Below are 15162 nucleotides of genomic sequence, written 5' to 3'. Positions count from 1 at the left end.
ACTGGAAGGTGTGCCTATTAGAAGTTTTCCGTACTAGGTTCATAAATGTTGAGGTGAGCAGAGGTCTTTCTCATTGGGTAATGAATGGGGATGGAAAGTCAGGCTATCATTTAAACTTCCACTGCCCAGATGCCAGGTATTTGTACCCTTAGTATATAAACATTTGCTATAGATACTGCACACAAGTGTATGACAGGACAGGACTAGGTACATCTTTATTGCTGTTACGTTTCCCCTTCTGCTTCTCCATAGCATTAGAGCACCTATGATTTTGGGCAGCTACTTTAAAACGCTTTCCAGCTAGAGATAGGGGCCCACAAAAGAATGTCATCAACAGATCAGTTTTTTTTTAATGAACAGTTTATTAGAATGACAATTAACAGTTTCATATCATAGAGGGAGGGAGAAGGCATACAGATCTTTAACAATAGAGGTACTATGCTTAACAAGCAGGTGCTCTTTTCATAAGAATAAAAAAGTTAGAAAAAAAACTCTAAAACACTAAGTACATACATGCTCTTAACATAGCTATTAAAAGGCCAGGCTTGGTTGAGAAGCAAAGGTAATGAACACACACAACCGGCCCCCAGCTCCTCCCAAGAGTCAGTCACAACTTGGATATAACAGCAGAGGTGGGTGAAATCCGACTGTGTTGGCCATCTCCAACCACACACTGATAAAAGGCTTACAATAGCCCTTCAGCATGAAGGTGGTACAAGTCATTGGGACACTTTGAGCCTCCTTCTTCCCAGAAGGCTCAGTGCAGAGGAACCCATCTAGAACAATGGCCACAGTCCTTTACTTGGGCCAGACTCCTGCCCACTCTTGTTTACTACTGTCAGTATCCAAGTCTCCTCTAGGAGGCTTTTGGGGGCACCTGGTATAAAACCACCAGACCATGGAACAAGGCTCAGGACTGTCTAAGCTCCCAGATTTTCACAACCACTACTTGTGGTAGAAAGGCCTTTTCAATTCTCTCCAGAAATTAAATAGTTATGATCCATCTGAATGTTCTAAGAAGTTACTACATAAATATGAAAATACTGATATGCTAGAGTACAGTTCACTTTATCATACAAAAAGAAAAATTAATTACTAATCACTGAGAATTTTGCAATCCAGTTTAGATCATGACAGGTCTGTTTTTACCTGATTGATAGGATTTGATTCCCAGACAACTTTTCAGAAACACATTTTCTCCATTGATTTCATTCTCAATTCAGTGACACTTATCTAGATTGTTCTGCAATTGGCAGGGGCCCCCTAACAGTAAGATTTCCTTCCTTCTGGCCCCTTCCCTCTAGAACAAGTAGTTAAGATCCTTAAAACATTTCACAGGAGCACATTTCTGAGCTTTAAAAGGGACTTGAGAGGCCATTGAGTCCAACCTAATGTACAGATGAGAAACCACTGTGCAGTGACTTGCCTTATTTCTGTGTTGTGTTTGAATTTTCCTTTCCTAAATTGGGAATACACCTATATTTTGATGTTCTCCTTTCTCAGCCTGTCCCTCCTCTCCTTTATCTATCCAAGTTCATTCTGAAGTCAAATTGCAACTTTGGAACCATTTTTATGATGGAACTAGAGTTAAAATATATGCTGCCTCTGGACAATGTAACATCTCCATGTGCACTTTTGGGGTTCCTTCCCATACCTCTCAATTCCTTTCATCTCTCAGCCTTATTATTCATGGGAAGAAAAGTATAGCCCTTTTAGGAACTCTATAAGAAGGAAGTAGACTGGCCTATTACAGATGATAGCCCTGAAAAGAGAGTGATCCATCAAAAATTCTCATAAATGTCACCTCATATTGCTGAAGCTAAGAATGAAGTCAGATGTTTGTATCCTTAGCAGAATTACATGCACACTATTGGGGGGGGGAGGGGGAATAAGGGGATTGTGGGGCACAAAGTAAATGTACATGGGACTAGAAAATAGCGAAACACTAGAAAGTGGGGTGGGGCACAGCGGCATGAATAACAGTACACACTGCAATTCAATTTATTAACAATAATTTTTAAAATTCAATTAAAAAAACAGTATGCACACAAGGACAACTGTAAAGTCTGCCAGCAGCCCTGCCCTCGTGTGTCATTAACTCCTATTATAAGGAGGATCAAAATACCTGTCATTGACTAGAGAATTGTAGCAAAAAAAAAAAAAAAGTCTGCTCTCCTATGAAGCCTGCCAAAAGGACAGCCAATTGAGATGATAAATCCAGTACAGGCCTGTAACACAAAACAGGCTGGGCCATCTACCTACATGTGTATGCTACAGGTATCTTAAGTTACAAGCTATAGTTGTAAGGGATGAGAAGGGAGTGAAGAGTGGGGGAAAAAATAAAACTCTTTGGAGATACTGACTACAACATTTTATGGCCCACTGCCCCTTTCATTAGTGTCAATATAAACTGCAGAATCGTGACATATGTACATTGAGAATATAATAGGGGAACACCATCCTTTAAAATGTTACCTGTACAAAATACACGTAAAACTGTGCAACACAATATATCCAACTGTTAACAGTCTCCAAACTGTACTCTTCCCTCAGCTCTATTATTCTTTAAAAAAAAAAAAAAAAACAACCGAAATGTGCAAAAGTCATTCACACATCAGATATTCAAATTAGGAAAACTTTTTGTCAACTGAGAAAGCTGAAAGAAGAATGAATACAAGTATTTGAGTCCCCAGGACATCCTTTACTTCTAATGATACTGTTCCCAGCCTACCTTTCTGTAATTAAATTGATTTTAAGAGATGATGCTCAGGTTTCCCCTCTATAGTTTAATCTTAAAAGGGGGAGAAATAACTTGGGGGAGTTCTTTTTTTAAAAGCTAAAGATTTTGTACTATTCAGAAGGAGTTGCCATTTGGGTTAAAATTAATGTAATTACCCCATGGTGCTACAGTTCTACTACATCCTACAGATAGTCCCCAAATTACTGTTTGGACACTTCCCATAGGTGAACTGTGTCTGAGGGCACACATGGGCTGAGAAGGTAGAGAATAGCGGTGCGAATAGAAACTAGAGCCACAAGTAAGTTGTCGGCACCTCCCTGCTAGGACAGAAGAGCAGCTGAAGAATGCCAAGGCTAGGGAGCTACATACGGCTTTTGAAAGGCATCATTGAAGCCCCGCTAGAAAATGAAATGAAAAGTACATGCCACTAATTTCATGTCACAAACACGAAGCACAAACATAAGATACCTAAGCCCCTTCCTGAATTGGTCAGAAAGCTGGCTTTCTTGTTTCTTTATCAGACATGAACCCTGATATTCTGTAGTGCCTACTTCTCTCCAATGAAGCCATTGGATTAAATCTTCTCTGGGTACCACTATAGAAGAACCTCTTCAAGATGACAGGCACAAATCTTTTTAAAAGTTCCTTTATCACCAGCCTTCCTAAGCCCTTTGGGGTCTATGGAACTCATGTGTAGAGCTGGGAACTCATCCGCCATTGGAGCCCTGTTCCTAAAGCACCCTGGACTCCTAACATTAAAAAATGGCACATTTGAGGTTTTTGCTTAGCTGAAATAGAGATTTCCCTACCCACACACCCTTACCTGCCTAAATAAAGAAGGATTTCCATAGGAAATCCTTTTTTTTTTTCCCTGACACAAATCCATGCAAAAATCCTGGATGAGACATTTAAGATGGCAATAATCAGACAGCAAAGAATAAAGTATGGATTGCAGATGACAGTTCAGTCTCCTGTGTGCTACAAAAGGTCACTGAGAGAGAAAAGGGGTTCCTTTTTTCCAGTTGAAAGCATTTATTTATAATAGTTTATTCAGCTAGGTTTCTACCAGCAAGAGTGCTTATTCCACACTCACTGCTAGTGTTGCTGCTGATCATCCACAGATATTAAGACAACAGATCCCTCTACACTAAGCTTGTTATTTTCTGAGGTGTAAGATTTCAAAGTAGCCTTTTCTATACTGATGCTCGATCTGAGATGCTAAGAGATGTCTGGTCAATTCACAGCCATGAATTAGCTTCCAAAGGGTTGGGTTAACGTCTCCCAAAGCTTGGGAAAATTTCACCTCCAACAAGTAATGGCTGCAAAAAGTTTACAGCTCCTGCCTCCTCCTCCTCCTCCTCCTCCCTCTCTCAGGGACTTTCCTGTCAATGTATGAACTGAGGAAATTTTTAAAAAATAAACATTTAAAAGAAGATACGATAAAATGTTAATTTAATTAATGCAACTGACTACATTAAACAGCAATGGCCAAATGCATCAGGATATGGAGTGAGCTCTTGCAAATGACTGGAAACCCACTCAGTGTAGTGCTGTTTTAGCCAAAAACAACTACTGCAGTATTAAAAAGTCATGACATGTGTCCTTTGCTTCATGTAAATAGTTAACGTAATTCAAATCTCTTTGAGATTAATGTGATAATATGAACTATACATCGCATATGCACAGAACCTAGACTGGTCTTTCCAACTTTTTAAAGTAAGAAACAAAAAGTTTAGGTGAGTTGTGGAAGGGGGAAATGGTTCTGACCAACTTTCCCCACCACTCCCTTGTGCATGTATCATTGTTTCCACTGCATACACTTGCCTCCTTTCAGTTAGTGTGCAGAGAGGACAGGTAAGACATCAAAGGTGGTCTGTCCACAGTACAGCGTGCTGAAGAGACAGGTCTCAGGAATGCTCAGCTGAAGTGTCCTTTTCTTGCCAAACTGCCTGGAGAGTGGGGTGGGAAAGCCGCAGGACACAGTCCCCCTTTCCACTGCAAACCCAGCCATTTCCTCCTAGCGATGCCTTTTAAAGATGAGTTTCTATTTTCCATCCTAGACAGATGGGTATTTCTAATCAGATGGTGACCCCCCCCCCCCCCACAGAAAGCCATCACTGAAGGAGGACAAAGGGGATGGGGAAAGGAAGGGAGGAGAAAGGGGGCCAATGGGGGATGCAAAATACCACCTTCCAGCTTCAAGACAACTGAACCAAAGTCTGTTTTCACCAGTATGATGAACATGTGCTTTGAATTGACTCTACAGCACCTCATGCTATGAGCCAAATTCCTAACCTTGATCTGCAGAAGTGGCCGAGTTGGATAGTTATTTTCAAAAACTACCTCTGTATCTGGTTGACTTTTTAAAAGTGTGTCAATATCACTTTGGTTGAGGAGAAACGTTTCTTCTTTGATAGCTGTCAGTTAAACAGGCTTCCCATTTTTAATGAGTCTCAGATTTTCCCACCTCCCTCACCACCCCTCCCACCACCACCACCACCAGCACCTCTACCCTCCCCATTCCCATTCCTTATGGATGTCTCTAAGATACACTAGAGCATCGGATGCTAGGGGAGCCCATCTGTGTGAGGACTTTATCCAGCCACTGGAGAGGACCATTCAGATGTAGCTCAATCCAACAGGGGGTGCTGGTCACAGTCTGTCTCCTATAAGAATAAAGGAAGGGACAAAGAAAGAGACTTTCAAAACTGAACATATCCAAGGGTCTCATCACAGTCCAAACATTTTTTTCTGCTTAGGTGACAGTCTTCTACAGGAATCCAGTCTTACCACACTTTGGACTCTGCTCTGGAGGGAGACGCCAACGAAACAGACTGAACTCCTCCAAAATGAACTGGGGGTTAGGAGGGGGAGGGGTATGAGAAGGGAAGCTCTATCTGTTAAGCTAATAACTCGGCAAAGAGCAGAGCCGAAAGTTACCTTCGCCAGGAGAATAAATTCCCATCTACCCAATAATCTCAGCAGCTGCTAAATGACAAAGGTTCCTACGTCTCTGACTTACCCCCAAACCTAGGTTCGAGACTGAGTGGGGTATGGAGGTTACATCCATCAATCTGATCCAAGTATTTCAGTCATTAAAACAAACTGCCTGTCAGTTCTAAAACTGGCACTCAAGTTCCCTATTGCACTGAAACAATTCACGTCTACTGCATTATTTTGGAAATTCTTACGAGGACTCAAGTAGAGAAACCCATGGAACAATTACTGGAAAAAATCAAGGCACGCCACACATTTCTTTTCCCCAAAGCACTTTCTAAATTGGTGCCGAGAGATGACGCTACTCTGAGGCGAGCTCCAAAAGACTTCCTCTGAGCTATAGCTGTTTGTTAGGGATTAATGTGGTTGCCAACTAAAGGTGAGAAGACTAGGAATTCGAGCCTTCAGCTGCCTAAATAAGAGAAGAGTTGTAACCTAATTCTCTTCTTGGCATGTCTACAGTAGGAAAGCAGAATTGTTCTGGGAAGGGGCCACACCCTCAGTCCCGTAGACTAAATGGAGTTGGCAGTTGGTGGTGACGGGGTGTGTGTACATGTGCCTGTAGGAATGGGTGTGCTGCCAGTGTCCTCTGTATACTAATATGCTACCTTTGAGGGAAGGGCTTTTGCTTTCCAGAGCCTTTCCCAAGTACACCGGGTTAAAGCTAGTGATGGAGCACCAACCCCTGCGAGGACTCCCACTTAGAGGCACTATCTTCCTCTCTTAGTGTGAAGCTTTGACCAAATAGAATGGGTCTGGAGAAGAACACAGATCATCAACATCCCCTGTCTGCCCCCTGAAGTCAAGCTCAGTTGTGTCTGGGGAGCTGCTGCAGACACAAGAGAAGCAAAGCTGAATTTGAGCTGGTCATTTTCTAGCCTTGTGTTATTTTTCTACCTCGCATATTACCCCATGTCCACATTTCCAACTCCATTTCATCTTCCACACAATGTTTCTTTCTGTCTTTATCCCTACAATCCAAACTGCTGGCAGCAGAGGGGTTTCACCTAGGTTAATTCTCCATCCTGGGTTATTTTTTAAACAGACCTTTGGGCATTTTGCTAGAAGAGGAGTTAGCCCATGGAATGGATGAGAGAAAAGCTCACAAGGTCTAGATACTTTGGTTGTTTGAATGGTCAATTATCTCCCATCTTGGTTTACAGAGGGACCCCAGAATCAAACATTCACAATAATCAGTTCCTTGCACAAGACATGGTTCTGTGCTCTGGGCCACTGGGGAAAAGAAAGGAACCAGCAGCTAAGGTATGGTAAACTCGAGATGAGGGATTGTACTGACTGAAATACTCTAATGAGAATCTAACTTTCCATAAGTCATGCTCATCTGGATTTCATTATAAGCTGTGGCCTAGAGCCAATAATAAAATGGGTTTGGCCAGGGTGCAGAATGACTGCAAAACAAAATGGACTCCAAACATCTGGAAAAGTGAAGAGAAGCAGAAGAATGACTTGTGAGGCACTGGCTCACAAAGCTGAAGCTTTGGTCCCTCTGCTGTCTGTTCTGAGAGATGGGGACTGGAAGGAGGAGGACGGGAAGCATAAAGAAGGGGGAGAGAGCTCTGCATATGTGGGAATGCCTGTTGATAGGCTTCAAAAAACCCATGAATTTTAGGGTCTAAACCTGAACAATCTATGGATCTAGGAGAAATGTAAAGCAACAGACTGCACACAAAGGTGACATTAATTGGCTTCTTGTCTGGAGAGCCACCTTAAGAAGCATGCAGTTCCTAAGCAGTTTTATTTCTCCCTTTGCAAATGCTAAGCCCACCTTCTTGTCACCCCTGCTTCTCACTTTTCACATCCTTCTAAGAGCCAGAGATTATCCTCTCAGTGTATTCAGTTTTCTTGACTCTAGTGCAGAGGGGCCAGGCAAGGGAAGGTTAGAGAAACACCTAACTTGTTGGTGACAGGCAATTTTAAAACATTTTGGGCAAAATGTTGTCCAAGGGGAAGGAACTAAGAGTCAGGAGGTCTTAACTCTTGTCCCACTATCTTCATGACCTTGGACAAATCCCTTCTTCTCTCAGGGTGTCTGTTTCTTCAGTAAAGTGAAGGGTAATGAACTAGGTGGTTTTCTTAAGGCCCCCACCAACTCTAACATTCTAAAATTTTACAATTCCCTCTTGGAGATGGGCAGCCCTGAAAGATAAAGCCCCAAACCAAAGAAACTCCTGACCTGTATTCAGCGCCCCAGCCTTTGACAAAGCTCATGCGAATGGTGCACATCCGAGTCAGCTGGTACACGGCCTCAAAGCCCTGGTTGACAGACTGAGCCAGCAAGGCAGCAAACTCCTGGTTATTGAATATCTTCAGGTTGCATCCTGCCAACAAAACCAAAATGTTATCTCTTTTACTCAAGACAATTGGGGCTGAATCTTCTTCCCTACCACATAAACTTTAGGACACCCAGAGTGTAGCAAAGAATGGCCTGGAGTCAAGAAGACCTGAGTTCAGATCCAGCCACCTGAGATGCTAGGTGGCCGGCAGCAAGTCACTTAAACCTTCCATCTGCCTCAGTTTCCTCAGCTGTAAAATGGAGATAATAATTAGCACCTCAGGGAGGTGGTGAGGACCAGAGGAGACACGATATGTGATACAGCATGTAACGTATTGTGCCAGCACAATGCCAGCACATGGCAGGTACCACATACACAGTTAAATCTCGGAGGTGGTGAGGATCAGATGAGACACTATATGTAATATTGCATGTAATATATTGTGCCAGCACAATGCTGGCACATGGCGGGTACTACATACACAGTTAAATCTCCAAAATATTTTACTGAAAAGTTGTTACATGATCAGTCTTAGGTTTTGTTGTGTGTGTGTGTGTGTGTGTGTGTGTGTGGAGAGGGGGAGGTGGGTGCTGTAAAGTATAAAATATAGTCCCTACCCTCAAGGATCTGACATTCTATTTAAGGAGACAAGATACATATATATATATATATATATATATATATATATATATATATATATATATATGAAACAATTAAAGAAGACATGAGAATGGAATTAAGGCAGTAGGTTGCATTGTAGAAAGCACTGTGGGGGTTCAGAGGAGGGAAAGCTCATAATGGGCTGGAATGGTCAGAGAAGGCTTTATATGGAAGAAATGGGCCCAATCTCTGATTTGGATTTGCATCAGTACAGGGGATAGGGGAGGAGGAGGGAGAGGCATCCAGGAAAATAAAATCATTTATGATGAGCTCCACTTCTGCAGAAGACAAAAACTTTGTTGCTGGCCTATAGATTCTCCGCAATATTCCATAGTTCAAATCTAGCCTCAGACATTTATTAGCTGTGTGACCCTGAGCAAGTCACTTTACCCTGTTTGCCTCAGTTTCCTCACACATGAAATGAGCTGGAGAAGAAAATGGCAAACCACTCTAGCATCTTTTCCAAGAAAACTCCAAACAAGGTCACAAAGAGTCAGACACAACTGAACAACAAGTGAGACAAGAGGTGATGAGCTTAAGACGGAAGGGGCATCTTAAAAGCTGAAATGGGCAGCTAGGTGGTGCAGTAAATAGAGCATCGGCCCTGGACCCGAGTTCAAATCCAGCCTCAGACACTTGACACGTACTAGCTGTGTGACCTTGGGCAAATCACTTAACGCCAATTGTTTTGCCTTCCAAAAAAAAAAAAGTTGAAACAGTAGTGGTGTAAAGTCCCTTCCAGGTCCCATTAGAGTGCGAGCTCCTTGAGGGCAGGAACTGTCTTTTGCCTTTGATTGTACCCTCAGTGCTTAGCACGGTGCCTGGCACACAGTAGGCTCTTAATGTTTACTGATTAATTAACTGATAAATCCATGATCCTCTGATGTTCACTTCTGGCTGAGATGCCCAAAGAAAGCTTCAGTGGAGGAGGCAGCATTTCGTGCAGCTAGGAGAGTGTGGGTGGAAATAACCTAGAGACCAGAAAACTGGAAGCATTTTTTTAAAGGGTCAGTATGACAGCTTGGCTGGTACTTACAAATTGAATTCAAGTGGCATTAGGACTTGATCCTGTGGTCCATGAGCCACTGGAAGATTGACTTAATTAAACCTTACACAAACTCAAGAACAACCAACCCTTTACCTGGTTTCCAAGGCTTAGTATGCTGACAAGAGAACCCACGAATTTCTCTGCCCTTCACAACATGGGGACAGAGAAGTGTGTAATTACACTGGAACAACTCCACTCGAGGGATAGGAACAGCAGATAACAATGAGCACAGTGAATAGGTTTCAACATCGCTTCAGCTGACAAACCAAAGCAAGTAGCAGGACCAAAGTCCATGCTGATCTAGGGGTGTACAAGGAGTAGAGGGAAAGTGAAGCTTGATGCATCGATAACTAGGAGATTTTATGCTGTCAGCAGGGAAAGCTGGCTCTGTTCATATGCAAACTAAAATGGTAACACAGGGCTCCAAATTAACAAAGGAAGAAACCTGGCAGATGGGCCCTTAGTAGCTTCTGTTTCAACACAGCGAGCTAGAAACCTTCTAGAAGTTGGCCAGACACTGGCACCAAGAGAGCAGGGATGGGGGTACAGGGTAGGAGAAGGGGTGTAGGGGTGTGTGTGTAATTCTTTAGTTAACTGAAGAAGTGCATTTAATTTATTTGCCATAAAATGAAAGATCTCTAAAAAAAAAAAAAAGCAGTTTTAAGGATGCAATTAGAAAAGGCTGAGCAAGGGGGAAGGGGAGAACTACCACTGACAAAACCTCTTTTTACTGAAATAGTCTTTTTTTTTTTAGTATCAGGAATATGTAAATCAGAGAAAGAAAAATGAATGGTAGAAATCCCAAAGGGTGAGAAGCAATGTTGTCAGACAGAACACACCAAACTTTCATCTACTAACCAACAGTATTGGGAGCCCTCCAGTCCATACTCACCCCCTTCCCCTTCAAGAGGAAAACAACACAACAACAAACAGGGGAAATAAAAACTGGAAAAAGTTCAAAGGAAAAGAGATCTGGGAGTTCTGAGTTGGAAGGTACCTGGAAAGCCCTCTACCAGACCAAGAATCCCTCTCTAACTTTTCTCTGATATGGGGAGGGGGGCACCTAGTCTTTACTAGGGATGAAGAAGGGCCAAGGGACCCACTGATTCCAATACGATCTACTCTACTTTCTGAAAGCTTGTCCAACGGAAGTCTGTCCTTACAATGATCTGAAGTCGGTATCTCTGTTGTTCAGTCATTTTTCAGTTGTGTCGTACTCTTTGTGGCCCCAGTTTTTCTTGGCAAAGATACTGGAGTGGTTTGCCATTTCCTTCTCTAGCTCATTTTACAGATGAGGAAACTGAGGCAAAGAGGGTGAAATGACACCCAGGGTCACGCAGTGTCTAATATTTTATTTGTACTCAGGTCTTCCTGATTCTAGGCCTGGCCCTCTATCCACTGTGCCACCTAGTTGCCCTTAGTACCTCTACAACTTCTGTTTTTTCCCTTCACTTCTGTTTCTGCAGTTGCCACAAATTCCAAGTTATTCTCAAATTTGCACTGCAAACATTTTTCTAACTTGCCTGTTTTCTCTGACTCCTGACTTAATTCTTTTTCTTCAAATCTGCTAATACCAGTACAAAAGGGGAGGCAAAAATATATGCCACAAACTGAAAGTCAAATATCATAGGCTGTGAACAAGGGAAACACATGGTAGAGGGCTGGGTTCAGAGGCAAAGGAACTGCGTTCAAATTAAGATGGATCTCCAGCAACCAGCCTCAATTTCCCCTGAGTTACAACCTTGTTCTCATCCAATAAGGTACGTGGCTAAGGGGCTCTTGAAGGCTAATCAGCAAAAGCCATATATATTAAAACTCAAAGTAGATTCCATATAGCCTGCATTGTCAGCAAATAATAGTTATTAAGCATCCCTGGGGCACGTGATACTGTGCAGGCCACTGTTTAAAGACAATTAGGTAAATGCCACTTCTGCCCCTAAAGAACTCCATGAAAGCAACCAAGGAGACCCCGAGAAGGTGGGATCAATGAGGAGACAGCTGCGCAAACACAAACAGCAAAGAGAGACTGAAAAGTCAAGAAATGACTCAGATACCCCAGGGTTCTCAGAATAAGGGTAGGGAGCCAGCAAGGGGCCTGTAGGCTCCATTACCTGGTGGAATCTTGCAGACGGTTGCCGGGTGCCAGCCATAGCGCTGGTTACAGTTGGGGGACTGGACAAAAATGGCACTGTCACTGAGGCATTCTGCAAAGACCTCCCCTCCGATGTAATAGAGCCGCACTCCTCTCCCTACGGAACAAACACCAGTGGAAATATTGAGGCTTCCAAACACCAGAGTTCAGTGTCCAAAGCACAGCCACTGTCCTCCATATCAGTCTGCAAGACAAACTGTGATTATGAATGTTCATGCTCAGAGTAGCAAGTGTGTGATCTCACCACCTTCCTCACCCCACTCACACATTCAATTAAAGGCCAAGGGTGGCCTGGGCACTTTACCCCCCCCCCCCCCCCCAGAATCTGAACAAGGCCCACAAAAAAAGATGGTGACTGCCCTGCAAATGTCCAGCTTTTAAGTTTCACTTCTGCCCCCTCCCTGAAAGGAGAGAAAAAGATGAGAAACAATTGAAACCATGACTGAAAAGAATGGACAAGGTGACTTTTACACAGGTATAACCCTAAAATTAACATACCACCCTCTGAAAGGTCTCAGGCAAAAGAGAAGCTCAGTTCACAAAAAATAACCAGCTCAGAAACAGAAATGGCTTTCTGGACATCTTTCCAAACTGGGCGGACCTTCCCCAACCTTCCAGGTTCCAACCCTCTGGCTTTTAGGTAGTGACTACTGAATCTGATCACATATGCCTCCCTCCCGACCCCCTGGAAACTTAAAAAGAAACTTTCCATTAAAAAAACCAACAAAAAACTTTCCATAGGCTTAACATACAATTTTCCATCTTGTTTTAAATTCACCCCAGATGGACAAACTATTTTTAAACTTGTTTCAAATCCAATTACGTAAAGCCTCTAACATGCTTTCTCTCTCTCTCTCTCTCTCTCTCTCTCTCTCTCTCTCTGTCTCTTTCTCTCTCTCTGCGCCTCTCAACAGTGATATTCCTGTAGGAAAGGGTCACTATTTGTGATTTGTGTTCCTTCAGAAGAATAAGGAAGAGATCAGAGAAGTAAGCCCTAGGCCATGTGCTGGGGCACTAAGCATATCAAAAATGATGAAAGCTGGCATAAAGTAAGCTTCATGTACCCATTCTGCCCTTCCTATTTTCACCACTCTAGCTTTGTCATTTCAAATGCACTGATATCTAGAGGACGTAGGAGATGCTGACAGGTAGGACAGTAATACTGTTATCCCTTACACGTGGAGAGAGCTAGGGGCTCGTCACCTCCATGATCTGGAAAAATCCATGTAAAATATTTTGGCCCTCTCTGTACTAGAGAAGAAGCCTGAATTATTATGGTATTAAAAGATTAAATATGTTGATGTGATACAATACTATACATATATTTTATATATTTCTGAGTTTATAAACCTTTTCTGTGTTGTCTGCTGGCCTTTGAGTGTCATCTGTGGCTTCTGTATAACTCCCCCAAGATACCCATTTAATTTCTTATGCTGATCCATGATATATATATTGAAACCACAATGGGGAAAGTCACGATGTGGAAGGGATAACTGTATAGTGGTTGGAGGAAGGCAGATGGGCAACTGTGCTGCCTGAGTTGGGAGCTAGAGAGGAGTATGGGAATAGAGATACTAAGGTCTAGAAAAATCAAGTTGGGTTTTTTTTCCCTTTAGAAATTGTGCTCACATATTAAAATGTTTTCCCCAATTTGGCTTCTTTTCTGTCTGCCTTCATATCTCTAAATATAACAGTAATTTTACAACTAAATCAAATTATACACATGCATGATACATTTTATGTTTCTCAACTAAGTGACTATGTCTGTAAAGAGTGAAATCATCACAGATTTGTAGCTGGAAGGGCCCTTAGAGGTCATCTAGCCCAATCCCCTTATTTTATAGAGGGGGAGAAGTTAGGTGACTTTCCCAAAGTCACAAAATATAGAAAGTGTCAGAGCTGGGATTTATACCCAAGTCCTTTGACTCCAAATCTAAAATTCTTTCTGCTGCAACACCATGTGCGTCACCTGCTGCTTAAAGAATAAACCCCCCAAAAAACAACCCAACCCATATTGCACACATTTACATTTTTCACCATCATCTATTTCTTCCCCCAAGATAAGTTCATTTGTTTCCTGCCTTCAAATTTTTCAAAAAAAAATTTCAAAATTTCCAGAAATGTTATATCTTTAGGTAGAAGTATCAAGGAAAAGGAGGGAAAAGAGTAGGGAGAGAGGTAGAGACAACATCAGTGAAGGACTATCCCTAGGGAACAATGGGGTATGAGGCTGGAAACATGGTCAGAGGAATTGATGTTGCTTGTACTTTCTCAAGGAAGGAACAGTGACCAGGGCATTCACTTCCCCCTGCTCCCCAGCAAACACCCCCTCTGCGCAAGCCTCCTGGGGACAGACAGCTCCAACCTACAGTGGGAAGGCAGGCAGGGAAGTGGGGGATGTATTTACCAATGTGTCGTCTGGTGAGCTCCACGGCTGCGTTCCTGTTCACATTGGACAATAAACCCAGGCAGAAACGCTCTGAGTTGGATGGGTCAGTAAAACCATCCACTGTCATGGAAGGCTGAGAGGCATGGAAAGTCTCCCCCACTCTCTGGTTCAGCTCATAGTAGGAGATGGAGCACCAGAAGGCCGGCTCGCAGTATGTGACAGGCTGCAGATCTGTACGAGATATGAAAGGACACAAACAAGTCATTGGATAGTATGGCCACTATGAATCACTAAGAAAGTAAAAAATAAAAAAAATGCGAAGACTTGTACAAAGTAATGGAAAGGGATGAAAGCAAAACAGGAATACTATGAAAATAATGATGATAATCACAAAATCCAGAGAAAAAAGGAGTTTTTCAAAAGTTCAGAAAGAGATACAGAAATTGAATGATTTTGTAACTCTTATTGAGATTAATGTGCACTTTCCCTTTAACAAACTGTATTTGGAAAGTTTAGAAATTCACAGACAATCTGTTTTATTTTTGTTTGCACGTTTGAATTTTTTTTGCTGCTGGTTATTAAGTTTATACTTAATTATGAAAGAAAGAACACTGATAATTATTTGATAAACACTTGATAATCAGGAGACCTGGGTTCCACTCCCAGACTTATCACCAACTTGCTATGTGGCCTTATATACACAGCTCATTTAAAACCCTCTGGGCCACTTTCTTCACCTGTGAAATGGGGATAAAACTTGTCTCACATAAAGTCATCTATTGTTGTAAGGCTTGCATATACTCTGTCAATACCTTTCCTGACATAAAACTTGCAAAGACCAAATGAGACAATATCAGAAAAAGTTCTTTGAAAAGCATAAAG

The 15162-nt window shown here is 42.3% G+C and overlaps 2 protein-coding genes across 2 annotated transcripts in view; one reads left to right on the top strand and one right to left on the bottom strand.

Moving 5' to 3' along the window:
* Positions 1-5809, top strand: part of AAGAB (alpha and gamma adaptin binding protein) — a 74173-nt gene extending 68364 nt beyond the window's left edge. Inside the window, exon 11 of the mRNA XM_036736989.1 lies at positions 5500-5809. The gene's annotated coding sequence lies outside the window, so the exon portion shown is untranslated. The remainder of the gene's footprint in view (positions 1-5499) is intronic.
* SMAD3 (SMAD family member 3) overlaps positions 343-15162 on the bottom strand; it is a 162801-nt gene continuing 147981 nt past the window's right edge. Inside the window, exons 6-9 of the mRNA XM_036736986.1 lie at positions 14299-14511; positions 11851-11988; positions 7932-8076; positions 343-5406 (exon numbers count right to left, since the gene is read on the bottom strand). Of these exons, the coding sequence (XP_036592881.1) occupies positions 5283-5406; positions 7932-8076; positions 11851-11988; positions 14299-14511 (620 nt within the window). The 3' untranslated portion in view covers positions 343-5282. The remainder of the gene's footprint in view (positions 5407-7931; positions 8077-11850; positions 11989-14298; positions 14512-15162) is intronic.

Source organism: Trichosurus vulpecula, chromosome 8 (assembly GCF_011100635.1).
Source record: "Trichosurus vulpecula isolate mTriVul1 chromosome 8, mTriVul1.pri, whole genome shotgun sequence".
NCBI lineage: Eukaryota > Metazoa > Chordata > Mammalia > Diprotodontia > Phalangeridae > Trichosurus > Trichosurus vulpecula.
Note: the sequence above shows the minus strand (reverse complement) of the source record. Positions and strands in the feature narration are given on the sequence as shown.